The sequence below is a fragment of the Eublepharis macularius genome, chromosome 1, assembly GCF_028583425.1.
Source record: "Eublepharis macularius isolate TG4126 chromosome 1, MPM_Emac_v1.0, whole genome shotgun sequence".
NCBI classification, from domain to species: domain Eukaryota; kingdom Metazoa; phylum Chordata; class Lepidosauria; order Squamata; family Eublepharidae; genus Eublepharis; species Eublepharis macularius.
In genome coordinates, this window is record NC_072790.1 from 18785562 (window position 1) to 18803117 (window position 17556).

The following is a 17556-nucleotide window of genomic DNA, read 5'->3' on the forward strand; positions in this document are numbered from 1 at the left end:
TTCCACCCACAGAGCATGATTTTATCACTTCCCCTTCTAGGCAGCCCAAAACGCCCCTTGAAATCCTGTTCTTGGGGGGGAGGAGACCCAATAGGAACAGGATCTCAGGGGCATTTGGGGTTGGGCATGGAAACAGGGGGCAGTAAAATCATGCCCCATGGGCAGAAATTGTTGTACCCAAAGAACTGCTAGTCTGAATCCAACCCACTGTCTTTGCCTATAAGCTTGCACGAAGTCTTCTGCCAGCACCCACACAAGAATTCGTGGAACAGCACCAAGTTATGAGCGCATTCCACTGGCAGTTTATAGGATCTAATCCATTAACATTTAAGTCATTTCCCAAAAGTTTTATGTATCAGTATACCTTCACAAACTGAGTGCACTCACACAGTATCTCACATATACACTCTTACAGCTAGAAATGACTAACAGTAGGCTGGTAGTCTGAGAAGTTCTTTGCAAAGGTGAACTAGAAACTTTTCACTGTTCAGGTTTTACTACCATGTTGCATTGCTGCCAAGAGATGTAACAAAAATCTTCCCGTGCTAGGCTCCACAGGATAGAGAAGAGGAGCCTGAAAGAAACAGGTACATTAGGATAGCTAAACTGTTCTGAGACCACCCAGTCAGACCCCACTGATAAGGTGGAGATAGAAGTGAAACGGAGGTCTTACGAAACAAAAAATAAATAAAAGAAAATGGATTTGGGCGGACAACGAGACAATATAAGGATGTGAAAAAAGAATGTTAAAAGCCAGACTTAAACTCAGATGAGTGTACAACTTTTATTGGAAATTATACTACCATTTTACTACAGTCTTACAGTAGAATGGAAGTGCTGTAATATTCTGTAATAATGTTCCAATTCACAACCAGTGGCTTTCAAAAGATAATAGAAAAGATAATAGAATTTTTACAGATAACCTTTTGCCCCCCCCCATCCTTTTTCTGCGACATTTTTATTCCATTCTAACCACATACCCCTTAGTTCCCTTTAGGGTTGCCAGGTCCCCTTACCATCCCAGAGGGAGGGAGGGACCAAGCACTTACCTTTTGGACATCTTCATGTGTGTGTAAAGCCAAATCGGCCAGCAATTTGGGCCTCCAAATGGGCCAAATCAGCTAGTGTGAAGCCCAGGAGTACTCCTGGGGCCTGCACGATGAGGTCGCTCCTGGGAGTGATGTCGCTGTGCCAGGAGGCCAGTTCCCACGTCCCACGTCCTTTCCCCTGCCAGCCAGGTGAATAGTGGCGGGGGGGGGAGGCTGGAAGCAGGGTATCCCCCGCCCCCACAGGGGGAATGGCAACCCTAGTTCCCTTGTATGACGGTCTGCGGGCCGGCGGGGCCGGGTCTGCTTAAATGCAGAGCCGGCGGACCAGAGGGAGAACCTCGCCCTCCAGGTCCGGCGGTTGGCCCCGCCCCCCAGCAGCCACCCACCAGCGGCCCCGATTGGGCGGCCAAGGTTCAAACCGATTGGCCGCCCAGACCGAGGAGCCTGCCGGGACACAGACGCTGGGACCCGCAGCCGTTCCTCCCTCCGTGCTGCCGGCTGCAAAGCCTCCGCCCGGTAAGTCGGGCATCGGTTCCTTCCCACTGAAAACAATACAAATACACAGCCCAATTGAAAATTCAAGAATTCCCATCCTTGACCCAGGGAAGTTCCACCAAACCTAGATGTGTTGGAAGCTTGACTAGCTTTTCAACGGTGATGAAATGCAATCACCAATAATTGCAGCGCTGTCACTAAAGTGTCTTTTGATCGGGCAATTATTGTTTCATAATAGGCAGACACAATTAAGTTTTAAACTAGTCATAATTTTTTTTTAAGTGCAAGGCTTAAGGGTTTGGTTGCAACAGATGGTTACAGCAAATATGCATGAAGTCCGAACGGTATATACTGAAATTTCTGGGAATCTCATGCTCATATCTTGGGATTCTGCCCCCACGGTTTTGATGTGCTAGTCAAATAACATTGCTCGAGTAACCTAATGGAGTTTGGTCTAAACAATGAAGAATGGCATAGTATTCATGGTACCAATTCTCTCTACATTATGATGTGTCTCTGTTAGGGCGTATATGCACATAATGCTGCCAATGGCAAATTTCTTTTAAAAGAAAGAGGGTTTTTTCCCTATCATGCCACAACTTACAGAATCCTCTGGTGGTCTCTGGATCTTCCCCCAGTCCACAGAAGGTCCTTTTTCTTGTAAAAATCTGTGAAACAGCTTCTTAAAACCTTCCAGGTCCTTTTTAGTGTGCTGAAGAGAGAGATGATAGATTCCTTTTTTGAAAAATTGCATCAGACAAAGCTGCAAACTTCAAGTAATTCCTGTGCAAGTCCCACTGGAACTTAGCCTTTTGCACATTTTGCTTCAAAAAGGCATATCCCGGAAGAGATCCTGAATGGAATTCTCCCCAACAGCCACTTTCAAACCCTGATTATGAATTCTTCAGAGTGTTTTAGTTCAAAGCAGCTGGAACTCGGAGGTACTTCCTGAAGCTAATAGCTCTTGGTAAACACCAACTCTATGAACTGGTGTATTTTTTTTTAAACCATCTATGTTGCTGTCCATTCATTGAATCTTGTGGTAATGAATGCCATAGCTCACTTACGAATTACACTAAATACTTTCTCATTCTGTGTGCTTCCTAGTCCTTCATGAAATTCACCTTTTGCAATTTTATACACTATCACATACCAAGTATAGAGAAAACTGAATAGTCCCAATATCTGAAGCCACTCTTTGTGCAGAATGCGCTGTCCCTTGATCATTCTCGTTGTCCTTCTTTTTTTACCCTTTTTGAGATAAGACAACTTGAACTGAAACTAGTACTCTTACGGTGCAATCCTAAGCAGAGTTACACCAGTCTAAGCCCATTGATTTCAATGGGCTTAGACCAGTGTAACTCTGCTTAGGATTGCTCTGTTAGTGTGGCTGTGCATGTGGTGAATGGCATTATAATTGTCATTTTAATTTTCAATTCCTTTCCTAAAGGATTCTTAACACTGAAGTTGCTTTTATTTCATGTAACATTTTCAGTGAGTTTTCCTAGTTGAACACAACCAAACAGACCTTCTCAGTATCCACATAAATAATTATTGTGTCCCCACAAACTACATCACTTCTCACTTATTTACCTTGGTTTTCACTTATTTGGTGTTCATCTTCTCACTTATTTGATGTTCAGCTGCAAAATTATTCTACTTTACTGTTCTGCTCCCTGGATTTGTGTTTGTGTGTAAGGAGCCAACACAGATCCTGAAGGGGAAGACTCCTATTCCTTAAATGTATTACTAATTAATGCAATTAATCTAGTTCCTTTTCTAAGGTAAATGTTACTTTACTGCCATATGAAGTTCTACAAGTCAAACTGCTCTGAGTGGGTGTTAAGTTGTCCTAAAGAGCAGTATATAAATCTTCTTCTTCTACTACTACTACTACTACGAGCTTGGCTTTAAATTCCACCACCATTACTTCATTTATTCTGTAGTTCCAAGGATATACAGTCAGATCTTAACATGCTTCTAAGCAGGGCTTTTTTCTGGGAAAAGAGGTGGTGGAACTCAGTGGGTTGCCCTCGGAGAAAATGGTCACATGGCTGGTGGCCCCACCCCCGATCTCCAGAGGGGAGTTTCGATTGCCCTCCGCACCGCTTGGGGGTGCGGACAGCAATCTAAACTCTCCTCTGTCTGGAGATCAGGGGGCGGGGCCACCAGCCATGTAACCATTTTCAAGAGGTTCCGAAACTCCGCTCCACCACGTTCCAGCTGAAAAAAAGCCCTGCTTCTAAGTCATTACATTAAGCCGTTCTCAAAATTTAATATCACTTCTCTGCAGTCCATACCTCTAGCTCATTTTGTGGTGCAGTTGAAAGTATCTTGTCCAGTTCCACCTTCATAGAAAATTCCAGTTCTTGCCTAATCGCCTCCTGGAACTGGGAAGTACCAGCTTGAGACATAGCTTTGCTAAAATCTTGTTTAAAGAGAGAGAGAGAGAGAAAGAGAGAGAGAGATTCAGTAGACAGATATTCAGTAAAAATCAATGAGAAGTCTGCGGCACCTTAAAAACTAACAGTATTTACTCAAGCATGAGCTTTTGTGAGTCAGAGCTCACTTTTTCAGAAGGAAGAGGAAATCAAATTCTACATTTTTGTAGGGAAAATCACCAAAGGGAAAGGGAAATGAAGATGCAGGGAAGAGAGGGGCTTGGAGTGAATCCCATCATAAATATTTCAGGTATGATTCTCTGTGGATGATGAGAGATGTCAGAGGCTCCAACCTCTCTTGAAATAAAGATTTACAAAAGTGTAATTAAGTACAATAAATTCTCAGTGAGTTCCAATTCAGCACTTTCACATGTGTGAGGGGGGAGGTAACTTTTAAAAATCATTTAATATTATCACTGAGACCCAACCAAAGTACCATAAATTGGGCCATACAAGAGTAAGGACAAGGAAATCCCAGAAAAAATAGCTGCAAGAACAAGCCATGCTTCAATTCAATGGTCAAGCATTACACATCTCCCCAGCAATATAGTTTTCATCTCAACATACAATAGGATGCAGTCCTATGCAGATTTATCTGAGATTATCCAAATTTTTGAGACTGGGTATCATCAATATACTACAACACCCAGCTTTACATGTCTCTGCCTAAGGCTCCAGATACAGTGTTCTCTGTCCTGAATCAATGCTGAAGAGCCTATGGCAGAGATCCTCAATGTGGTATCCATGCGGCACCTTTCCATCAAGTGTTTTAAGAAAGTGGGTGTGGCCAGCAGGGCTTCTGATTGGCCACTGGAGATCCAGTTGGCTGGGTACATTAACATTGTTTCCGTGACAGCTTACCACCAGCATCAATTTCATTCTCTCTCACTCCTCTTTCCTAGTGTATTTTTTTAAATCACTCCCTTCTGCCCTGCTCTTGGACTTCTTTTGTGTGCATGGCTCCACCTACTGTGGCAGCCATTTTGTGGTTCCACCCAACCCCTCGCATCAGAATTCCAAATGTGCCCACAGGCTCAAAATATTGGGGACCCCTGTTATGGGACAGAGTGAAGTGGACAAGCTTGAGACAGCGTTCGTGGGAAAGACTGAGGTTTCGTGGAGAACTGATCTGCCTTTTGTTTGTCCTTGTCTGATCATGGGAATGGCTGGAAACGTTTCTGGACCTGCCCTTTCTTTTTTGAGAAGCAGGTGAATACTATCTCCAGATATGCTTTCTATCAGTTACATCAGATATAAAAGCTGTCCTCTCCTTGATGGGGTCAGCCTTGCCACACTGATCCACACTTCTGTCATCTCGAGATAGGACTACCACAGCACATTCAACACGAGGTTGTCCTGGAAGAAAATCCAGCAAATGCAGAGAGCATAGAATGCAACAAGTTCACCTCTTGGTTGGGGATGGGAAATATATGCATGTGACACCACTGCTGAAATTGCTGTATGGCTTCCACTGCATTCCCAGGCACAATTCATAGAACTGATTTAGACTGAAAAAGCCCTCTATGATCTGGGACCCGCATATTTAAAGGATGGTGCCTCATAATATACCGCCAACACAACAGTCAGCACAAAGCCGTATCTTAGGGATCCCATCTTTTTAGAGGTATATGTGCCCTCTATCAGAACTACATTTTTCATAGCTGTCCCATCACAACCAGCCCTCTTGGTCCTCAGCTGTCCTGCTCTGACATTTGCTGAAAACCAAGGGGGCCTGGTGGTCACCAGCAAGAGAATTTCTCCCTCTGCCCTTTTATGGTTTTATCCTGGCTCTGTTCCTTCAGCACTGGATCCTGGTAAGCATAAACACAGCAGCACAGCAAAATGTGGGCCTCATTTCTAAGGAGACAGTTCACACACAAAGATTTTTAATAACTAAAAGAGAGAGTTTTAAGTAGACTACTAAAATAGGAAAAGGTATCCTGCTAACTAACCGTATACTTACAAAAAGCCTCAACATTCCCCTTCCAGAAAATGGGCCCAAGACTGAGCATCCTGACACAGCCTTGACAGGACCTGTCTGTGATATCAGAATGTTGCCACTTCAATCCAGGCTAATAATTTTATAGATGCAGCCTAGGAATTCCTTTTGTAATCCAAACAGAATTAAGGGGTGCAAGTTCAAAGTTTCCCTCCACGTCTGAAACTTGACTGATCACTTCAAAACGCTTGAGAGGAAAGCCACTCATGTTCCATCCTGCCTTGACAACTTGGCCAAATGGTAAAAAGTGAAGCTGGGATTCAGTTTCCTTGCCCAGCTCAATGGATCACTTTAAACTCTTCTTCCTGGGATGTAATTTTAGGATTTAATTGCCCCTCATCCCCACAGATAAGCCTGTGTTATTCTAAGGAAACATTTATCCTTTCATAACAGGCCCTGCTTTTGTGGAATGGTTTACAGGACTTGTGAAATATCTTCTCCGGCAAAATTCAGGAAGTTGTTCAATGCTGTACTGTACCTACAAATCTTTGGAAATAGTAGCACTTGACTCCACGCTCGTCAACATTTGTGGTTTTATTGCACTCACACACACCCAAAGTAGAATCAGACAAACTCCAAAGGGGTATCTGTTCTTTCTTTTAGAGTTATAAGACTATGGCTGCAATCCTAAGGATACTTTCTTGGGAGTAAACCTCATTGACTAAAATAGGATTTCTGAATAACACTGCTTTGGATTGCTTCCTAAAAATGTATTTGGCTGTGGTTAAATTTGGGGTAATGATTTTGGATTAGTTGGAGTAGTTGTAATGTAAATGGTATCATATTGGTTGTCTATATTTAGTGATTTTTAAAAAAAAAGTATAACTGTGCTATACTTCATTAGTGGCTTCATTCTGCAAAGATGTGTGATAAAAACCACCTACATAAATAATCTAGGAGAAGCTGTACAATCTTTTGCAAATTATTCCTGCCAAAATCCATTGAGATCAATGGTCTTAGACTGGAGCTATTCTGCACAGGATTGCACGGTACGTGGGACTCACTTCTAAGTAAACATTTGTAAGATTGTGCTGCAAGGTATGCAAAAACGGAAGCCTGCCCATGAACTGTCAATGCTCTCTTCAGTTAGTTCCAGTAATTTGTCCAATTCACTCATCTCCTTCAAGAGCATTTCCAGACATTAAGTCATTACTAGGCAACATGATGACTGAATTGTTTTAACACACTCATTTGTATTTACCTTTTTAAAAAGCCATTTATTTCACACACGCAGAGATAACAAAATAAGCCAGAACCAAGTACTATGAGAGTTGCGACTGCAAGTCTGCGTTATATCATGGCAAGAATTGCAAACTATTTTATAATTAGTTCAAAAGTGAACAAATGCTTTGACTTTGTTGGCAGTCTCCGGTAAACTATGTTTTCTTTTGTAAGAGACTTCTCAAAAACGAAAGAGTTTTGTGTAAGTGAGATTTTGAAATATTCAGTATGTTTTTGTAATAGAAAAATGGTAAGCGCAGAATGGAGCTATCCAGAGGGGAAACTAAATGCTCAACATACGAACTTTGTTTTTCATTTTACAACCCTGCCAATTCTACAAAAGAGCAAGTCTATGTTTTGCAACAGTTGCCCAGAGCATTTTCTTTTTACTTGCAAGTAGTTTTAACTTGTTTAACAACTTTCATTTATGCATGTCGTATTTTCTAACCTAACTCTTCTTCGAAGCTTGCAGTAACCATTTCCTTGACTAACTCTGTCTTACTGGTAGGCAGAATGCTGCAATGCAAGAATTGTTTTGTGGCAGGAAAAAAAGGGACTGTGAAATTCAAAAACTGTGCTTGAAGAGAGAAAGTATTTCACGTAATGAAGAGCCCATGTGGTCACCCAACGGAAGCATGTTGGGTTACCTTGGGTCAGTCATACCCGCTCAGCCTAAGGTACCTCACAGGGTTCTTGTGAGGATAAAAATGGAAGAAAGAATGATGTAAGCTGCTTCGGGGCCCTCATTAGGGAGAAAGGTGGCATATATTTTGGGAAGTGAGCATGCACAAAGATGGGCTTCAAAATATTCTCCCTACACCTGCTATTTGTCACATTATCTGGATATTTTATCTACTTGCATAGGAAAGTATAAAATTAAGTAAGGCAGTGAAATCCTAAACAGAGTTACTGCTTAGTCTAAGCCCACTGAAGTCAATGTGCTTAGACTGGAGTAACTCTGCTTAGGATTTCACTTTTAGGGTTACAGAAACATAACTACTTTTAGCATTTGTGGAATCAGAAACTGCTTCCAAAATAGGCTGCTTTATTACAGGCTGCTGGTGTTTTAACAATAAGCACAGCACACTTATAATGAAGTTCACTGGCAGATAATGCCTTCAAATCATATTACTATAGATTTATTTATTTTACTTCATTTATACCTCACTTTTCTCCCCAACAGGGACCCAAAGTGGCTAACATCATTCTCCCCTTCTCCATTTTATCCTCACAACAACCCAGTAGGTTAGGCTGAGTGTGTGTGACTGGCCTAAAGTCACACAGCTAGCTTCCATGACAGAACCTGGTTCTCCCAGATCCTAGTCTGACATTTTAACTACTACAGCACATTTGCTCTCAAAACTTGATTTTGCACTATTTACTTTTAAAAAAAAATCACTGGCATTTGCCATACTCCACTTTTCTTTCTTGGAACAAGGAAGTGGTGTTTCATTTGCCAGGTGTCCTGGTTAGCAATAAGTCTAGGTCTTTTTTGTTAAAGATAAACTAGTGTATAAATGTATGATAGACTAATTTAAAAGATTGCCACAGATTTTTCTAAAGAACTATGGGTGCTGAAAGTTCCATGTTCCCAGATCTTTTTCAGAACTACAAATCCTTAGGGTTCCTATTTGGGCTACCAACTACAGCTAAACAGGCTTGAACACGGTTTTAAAAACCATCGTACAGACATAATGGTGTCACCCAAAGTTATCAGTCAGTAAGTCAGTAAGAAGCAACTTACTAAAAAAAACGATGACTTCCAATTTTGTCCATATACATTGCACCATAACCTAAAAACAGAAGTTGCGCAACGACTTTCATTAAAACCAGATGACACAAATAATGTGCAGGCTTTCAGGTTCCCCAGCTCTTCATTAAGTTGGTTTAAATGGGGGGGGGGGGTGAAGGTGGGGGAGACGGGATGTTACAGGCCTTGTCTTGCCAGTATCTTTGTGTGAAATATCAAATAGGTGTATATATTTGAAATGGTGCTAGGCTCACAGGGTACCTTTGGTCTTCTCGGAAGAAGCACCAAAATCTTCAGGCATCTAGACTTCCTTGAGGCAGATACACGCTGCCATCGCAGTGTATCTTAACCCCGCTGCTGTCAACAAGTTCTGCCTACACACCTATTATCTCGTTAAGTTGCCATTTACGGCAAGAAAGGCAGGATTAAAATGCCTTGATAAATAAATACAGTGAATTTCTTGACATGCAAAAAGGCCAAATTATGCTTAAAAATTGATGGTCCTTAAAAACTGAAGTTTTGTCTAAGTGGTTCTCTATCTGCTCTAAAACTTGCCTTCCAACACCACAGTAACGTTTGGGATTCAAACTTGCCTTGAGTGTTCAAGTTCCAAAGGAATTATAAATATATAACCGCTATAAGAGAAACCACCCCTCTCTCCCAAGTTTGTTTTGTCAGACTCTGGAATCTAAACAGTCTCACCACCCATTTATTGAAGCATAATAAAATGAACAGAATGAAGAACACACATTTACCATGCAATGATGGTTCGAAGACACATAATTCTTCTAAAATGGGAATTTCAGAGAAAGTCTGTGCAACTGGCGGCATGAAGAAAATAAAGAAGTACCTGAGCTGCGTATTATGTTAAAGGCAGCTCTGAACTTAGCCACTCACTTGAAGTTCTACACATATTCAAAATCTTCCCTAGATTAAGGTAGGAAAGGACCAAAAATAACCAGATCCAAAGAGCTATTTAAGGCCTGCAAGGGCTACAGTGTGTGTCCAGCGGGTTTTTGGATACTCCTGAACCACATTATATACTGCAGACATTCAAGAGACAAGTCCAAGTATCTCTTGATGGTGGAAGACTGGTTCTTTGGATCTGGGCAGTATTTTAATAGGACCCAAGGAGCTCCTTTAGGTACTCTGAAAGGTTTGGATGGCCCAATCTCGTCAGAAGCTAAGCAGAGTCAGCCCTCGGTTACTACTTGGATAGGAGACCACCAGAGAAGTCCAGGGTTGCTACACAGACGCAGGCAATGGTTTCCCACTTCTTTTGTGTCTCTTGCCTTGGAAACCCTATGGGGTCTCCATAAGTCAGCTGTGATTTTTATATACTTTACACACATACATGTTTGAACACGCCCATTAAGATTTGTCACTGGTTCACCCACACCCACACCTTTAAACAGTAGGATTCTATCACATATCAGAAATAATAATAATAATAACAACAACAATAACAACATTCGATTTATATACCGCCCTTCAGGATGACTTAACACCCACTCAGAGCGGTTTACAAAGAAACAACTTTCAAGAGTGACTTATGGAGCACAGCACAAGAAGCTCTGTTCCAAGAAACACAACTCCGGCTCTCAGCTCCGGCCGTCTTGCAGTTAACTTTAACACTCATTTTTACCCTTTCTTTATAAAACAGACAGACATGGAAAATTTTTCACTATTGCTCTTCCATCAATCAGTGCCAAACACTGAACTGTCCAGCCAATCTATCTCACCTTGTTTCAGTTGCAACAACAGGTGCGGACCATTTATTCTACTTGCTACCATCTATTTTTTTTAAATCCACAATTTTGAATGTATTTATTGGAAACACATTCCACTGATTGCCACGGAACTTACTGCCAAGTAAGTCTGCTTAGACTGCAGTCTTACGGGCAAGGTAAAGCTACTGGCATTACAAGTTTTAAAGTGTATTTATCGACTCTTCACTAAAATGAGAAGTTATTTCCTTGGAGTGTCACTGGCATTCCAGCTACTAAACATGAATGATGAGTTCTAAACAGGGCAATCCTAAACAGAGTTACTCCAGTGCAAGCCCACTGATTACAATGAGTTTACACTGGAGTATCTCTGCTTAGGATTGCACTGAAAATACAGTATCCATCTGACAGACATGCACATGCCTCATTACCAGATCCCTCCCTTTACATCGGTCTTTTGTCTGCCTCGTCTGGCAAAAATTTTTCTCATGCTACACTATTACCATGAATTCATGTTATTATTTATAGCCCCTGAGACTTAAGTTCATGCACAGAATAAAGACTAATGAATTTATTTCAACTTATATAACCAAAGCAGAAACAAGGCTTAGCAGAAACTTAAACTTTTCTTTTGTCTTAAGAAATGTTTATATATCTTAGTAGAAGCTGAGCTTCTAAAATTAAAATGAAATGCGAACTGCTTTACTGTATACAATATTCTCCACGTGCACTTTTCCCTCTAACGTTATAAGCACATTTACTGTTTGGGACATCTAACTACAAGCCAGAATATTTTTACACTTGTTAAAAATTATCTGAACAGAACTTGGACCGCATCATTATACAAACTGCTACAAGAAGTATTCCACCAATCCTGAATGGCAGTGAAATTTTCATTGGAAAAGGTGATACAAAACACAGGTTTTTTCCCAGGGGAAATCTTAACAAGAAGCTGCATAGCCAACAGCTGCTACCATTGCCCATTACAATAAATAATGCTAATCACAAGTTGTCTCCAAATTACAATTTGAAAATACAGTCCAGAAACTAGACTCTTGAACTCAGGCTAACTGGATTTAAATGCTTGCTCAATTATTAACTTATTAAAGAGCTTCAGGCAAGTTGCTTGGATTCACCACCTGTAAAATTATTATCACCAGATTATTTTTACTCTTAGCAAGGATAAATGAAAAAGAATACTGTCCATCTTTAATGTTATAATAACAACAACAACAACAACATCATTTGATTTATATACTGCCCTTCAGGACAACTTAACCTCCACAAAAAACACCCTGTAAGGTGGGTGGGGCTGAGAGAGCTCTGAGAGAGCTGTGACTGATACACCGTCACCCAGCTGGCTTCAAGCAGAGAAATGGGGACTCAAACCCGGTTCTCCAGATTAAACTCCCGCTGCTCTTAACCACTACACCAAACTGGCTCTCTTTAGATACATGTTTATGTATCTTCTGCAGTTTCTCTATCTGGTTCCACTTTTTATAAAGCTAGAGCGCTGGTCCAGTAACAACATGAACTACTGCACCTACAAATACCCCGATTCCACATACATGGCAGGGGCGGGGGCAATGTTTATGACTTTTTGCTATATCTAGGGTTAAGAGGCAAACAATCCTTGTGAAGAGTACCCATTTATCCATTTTTGTAGAAGAGGTGGGGAATATAGAAGACGTAGGAATATTTTTATAGAAGAGGTAGGAAAGAGTTACCAGCCATGAAAAAAGGGTCTTGGCTATAAAGGAAGCCAAGCAGCTTTGCTAGTGCCAAACGAACTTACATTCTGTACCTGTCAGTGTATTGACAGAAGTGTGATTTGTCATACATATACCACTAAAAAGTTAAGAAACCAAAGGGAGTTGGGGTGGCTTCTGTCTTTCAACAGTATGCGTTTTGTTAACAGAAGCCCAAACGTTTATACGAAGATCACATTTAGAAGCATTCTGGGCAATGGCTCTGACTAAAACGTTTTGTACCACACTGGTGTGAGCTAAAGCTTAAATCAATGTCCATCTACGAGTAAAAAAACAGAATTTGAAAAACATTTGGCACAATCAACCCAGAGTTCAGTACTTTTTCTGAAGGAAAAATCATCGGCACTCTCTCTCTCTCACACAAGTCAGTATGTGCATGTCCCACTGAGTTCAGTAGACCAAGTAGACATCCATCGGACTGTTAATTTATAATTACAATTCTCTCTGGCTACACATCCATTGTGTTTGATGGAAACTGATCTGTAAGGTGCCTTAAGAAGGCATTTTAAATATGTTGCAGTACACCTCCAAACATCTTTGGAATTTCAGCCTGCAACTGTGGAACTCTTGAGATTTCTGCTATTTATTTTAGGACAGGCACAATCTCACCCTCCTCACATGATGAGAAAAACTTGGGACTTTTGACTGGTGATACTTGATGGCACAAAGTTCTTGGCCTAAAATAATTTAAACCATTCACAAGTATGATACTTGAGATAATACTGCAGCTCGCACAAAAAAAATCAGACAATACTAAGAAAATCATTGTAGTACCATAAAAGAAGAAAACACCTTGAACATGCTTCAGCATAAGTTGGGGAAAAAATTCTGATGCGCTTCAGTATTTAATATATGTACAGAAATGTGATACACAAGTATAGGAGGGAGTAATTGTGCAAGTTTTTAAAAAGCTGTATGTTTACAAAACTTGCTTCATAGGTCAAGTAGTTCCAAACAAATGTTTGAAACCTATCATACAAAAGTATAGTTTTGCAGACAGTAAAATATTTTAGCATGCTTTAATGACTACACAATGAAGGTCTAAAACACACTCATCTGGTCCAAAGGTATCATATGAATAGAGGTTTCTTAAAACTTATATTGAGAAATTCAAACAAGCAGCTTTTAAATACACACACACACACACACACAGGGGTGGGGAAAGACACACTGATCCCTACACATCATGTTTCCTTGTTTTATCCCCTTTAGTTGACAAAACTGTAATTTTAGCATATTCTGCATTGAAGCCTTCTTAAAGCTGCCTCGCAGTCCTACGTATTCAACAGAGATCTGTTCTGCGTTTTAAATGACAGCAAACCCCAACATACATGGAAGCCATTTTGTTCAAGCTAATAGTTTCAAACATTTTTGCCAATAGTAAAAAGTCAAACTGTTTATGGGCAAACACCTCAACTTTTCTAAGCCTAGTGTTGAAATTTATGAGCAAACTGTGAAATGCCATTGGGAACTGTCAAGAAAGAAAAGGACAACGCAAGTATCAAACGGTTTACAATGTTAATACATATTTGAACTCCAAGATCATTCTAATTCCGATAGTTTATCAAGCTGATTTGTGATTTTATACAACTGACAGTTTGTGAAATGCAAGTGAAGCCATTTTTATGCAAAATGGCTTCCCCTTCTATTGGGTTTTAAAAACTGCAACGCACACACACATAAAGAAAAAAAATATATAGTCTGTGCAGTACACAGTCTACTGAAAGTGATCTAGCTGTTCTGTTGCTTAGTTCTCTTCTCAGTCCGCCTACAGGGTTACAGGGTATCTGCAATTAAGTACATACAATCATACCGTGCTGGCATATACGGCACCCGGAACACAAAGATCAAAGTGTACACAGAGGTACTGAAAACCTGATCTAGGTTGACCGACTAGCTGCACTATTAACATAAATACCTTTGTTAACAAGCCTTTTTCTGGCAGTGCAGAAGCCAGAGACAAGGATCCTTTCATTTATAAGAACAACACACTTGCAAGAACCATTCCAAGGAAAGAAGGGGGTGGTGTAGAGTAGCATAGCAATGTATCAAAGTCATAAGGCCTCTTGAAATGACTTCTTACGGGCTATTCCCACTTTCGCAATAGATGATTCTGAAAGTCAAATCACGTACACACACAAGGAAGCTGCCGCGACATACCAAAAGGATTGCATACCAAAATTTACCTAAACCTATTCCGGGGAGAGAGACAAGGTTGCCAGTCCCCATAAACGGTTAGCCAGAGAGGCTGAGTGATAGATTGTGGGTTGATAACCGGATAGACCCCTTCTGCAATCTGTCATATTCAAAGCCATCAACTATACAATCCCCTCAGCCTTGGTTTCAGATTTTATGCTTTTAAAGAACGCACAAACGCACTGACTGCTAGTACCCGAGCAACCTCTGGAAACTAAGGAATATTTGTGCGATTAAGCCAAAGCGATACTTGCTTTCGAGCCCCCCCCCCCTCGCCTTCCACCAGCAACCCAACACCCGCACAGTATGGTTTGACAGCCAAAGCTTATCACAGCATTATGTTCAACAACAAAAAGATAGCCAGAGGCATCAAGCAGCATTTCAGAAATTAAACAGCCCTTACCTTTTGCAAATGACGACATTTTGGATCTTTATGAAAATAAATACTCTGGCTCTATAAATATATAAAATTTAAGACCGCTCCCCACCCACGGGAGAAAAAAAATTATAGAAGAAAATCTCGAGAAGACAGATGGGGTGGGGTTTTTTTTCAGTCTTCCCCTTCTTCTCTCTTTCGGGTAAAAACAGATGTTCCCCCAGCTGTTATAAAGTAGAATTTTCAAAGGTATGGAAATTTTTTTTGTTAAAAAAATAAAATCTCAAAAATAAGCAGCCCACCCACCCCAGCCCCCCAAAAGCCACACGAGGAATCCGGCGCGGTTTCCTTGAACTCGATCTCTCCCCGATGCTTTCCACATCTGCCCTCGGAAAAAAATGAGTCGCGCAGGCTGGTTAAAGATGTTTTAAAAAAAAAAACACAAGGATTTAAATTTCATCAATGAAAGAGGCGGGTCCCCAGGGCGGCTTTTCCCTCCCCTTTTCCCCTGCCACTAAAGGGTGGCGTTGCAACACAGTCTTCCCAATCCTCTTCCTTCCAGGCAATTCGCGACTGCCTCCTTGCAATGGCAGGTTCCCCAGGAAAACCCCGAGCAAACTGCTGCAGGATCCAGCCCGGGAATTGTCTTTCGCCCCCTCCCCAAGCCAGCCCCGCATCTACGCCTTGGATTTTACGGGGTTGGCATGCCAAGGCTCCTTCCCGCCCCCTAGTTTCAGAGAAACCTCAGCACAGCCAATTTTTGTGTCGAATATGTATCATTATTCCCGTTCTCTCCCCCCCGCCCCGCCCCGCCCCGCCCGTCGGCCTATTCTTAAAGCTGCAACTGTCTGAAGACGGACGATGCAATCGCAGAGTTGCCCTCACCGAATCCCATTCACAAGATTTAGAAGCGAGTCACTGTTTAGGTTGGAGTCCAGTAGCACCTTTAAGACTAACTAACTTTATTGTAGCATAAGCTTTCGAGAACTACAGCTGTCTTCGTCTGATGAAGAGAGCTGTGGTTCTCGAAAGCTTATGCTACAATGTAGTTGATTAGTCTTAAAGGTGCTACTGGACTCTTTAGTATTTTGCAGCTACAGACTAACACAGCCAACGCCTCTGGATCTATAACTGTTTAGACTGATACTGTTACTTACCCAGAGAGAAACTCCACTGGTGTCCAAAAAAAGACATAACGTGCCCCATATCAAGAAGTCCCCATCCCCTATTCACCCAGAGTTGACAGATGTTAAAACTGCTGGGTTTTCATTTTAGGGGGGGGGCTTGAAAAACCAGAGGGATTTAACACTGCTGAACCCAGGCTAAACCCAATCAAGTATTTTTATTTTATTTTAGTTCTCTTATATCCCATCTATTTCCACAATGGGGGACTCAAAGCAACTTATATTGCTCTAGTCTCCTCCTCATCCTTACAACAACCCTGTGAGGTAGGTTAGGCTGAGAGGGTGTGATTGGCCCAAGGTCACCCAACAAGCTTCTGTGGCAGAATTTGGAACTGGGTCTCTGAGTTCCTACCCTGACACTCTAACCACTGAACCACACTTGGTCTCCATTATGTGAATATTTGAACCTGGGTCTCCCAGATCCTAGCCCGACTCTCTAACCTATACACCACACTGCCTCTCTCCAAGTACCAGAAACCAATACTCAGTCCTGCACTGTTGAACCCAGCCTAAACCCAACAGCATATTTTTATTTTGTATTTTATTTTACATCAGTAATATCCCACCTTTCTGCCCAAGGGGGACCCAAAGAAGCTTACACCGCCGCCCTCGCCTCCGTTTTATTCTCACGATAACCCCATGAGGGAGGTTAGGCAAAGCCAGTTTGACTGGCCCCAGGCCACCCAGCAGGCTTCCACGGCACAGCTGGCATTCGAACCTGGGTCTCCCAGACCCCAATACCAGCACAGCGGCTCACGCTGGAATAACTCTGCAGAGGATTGCTCTGTTGTTTTGGAGTAAAAAAAACACACCTCTCGTTCTGGCACTATTGAAGACATCCTCTTTTATTCTGAAGCTGCGTCCTCCACTGGGAGAATTATTAATTGTGAAAAGCAGTGCCGGTGAAGGTAGTGATAGCCACATGCACAGATAGCATTTTTTAAAAAATGAGATCCAGGGAGAAGTCCACCAATGGCTATTAGCCACGGTGACTAAAGAGAACCTCCATGTTCAAAGGCAGTAAATCTCTGAATATCAGGGCCGAGTAGCACATCAGGAGAGGGCCTTAGCCTCTATTCCCGTTTTTTGTCAGGCCTCCAGGGCAACTGGTTGCCCACCGTGTGCAACAGGATGCTGTGCTAGATGGACTACTGGTCTGATCCAGCAGGGCTCTTCTTAGCGTCAAACTAGGATCTGGGAGGCCCAGGTGTGAATCCCCTTTCTGCCATGGAAGCAAGTTTGTGTGATCTTGGCATTCCATTTCAGCCTAGCCTACCACACAGGGTTATTGCAAAGAAAAAAGGTGGAGGGGAGGATATTTTAAATCTTGATGAGAAAATCAGGTAACA

The 17556-nt window shown here is 41.7% G+C and overlaps 1 protein-coding gene across 3 annotated transcripts in view; it reads right to left on the reverse strand.

Moving 5' to 3' along the window:
* Positions 1-17556, reverse strand: part of UGP2 (UDP-glucose pyrophosphorylase 2) — a 52310-nt gene that overhangs the window by 32878 nt on the left and 1876 nt on the right. For 2 of the 3 annotated variants that reach the window (XM_054977398.1, XM_054977389.1), the window contains exons 2-3: positions 3845-3972; positions 2149-2256 (exon numbers count right to left, since the gene is read on the reverse strand). In XM_054977398.1, the coding sequence (XP_054833373.1) occupies positions 2149-2256; positions 3845-3958 (222 nt within the window). In that variant the 5' untranslated portion in view covers positions 3959-3972. Of the gene's footprint in view, positions 1-2148; positions 2257-3844; positions 3973-15050; positions 15423-17556 lie in introns of those variants that run through there. The other variant, XM_054977381.1, reaches the window with a different exon arrangement.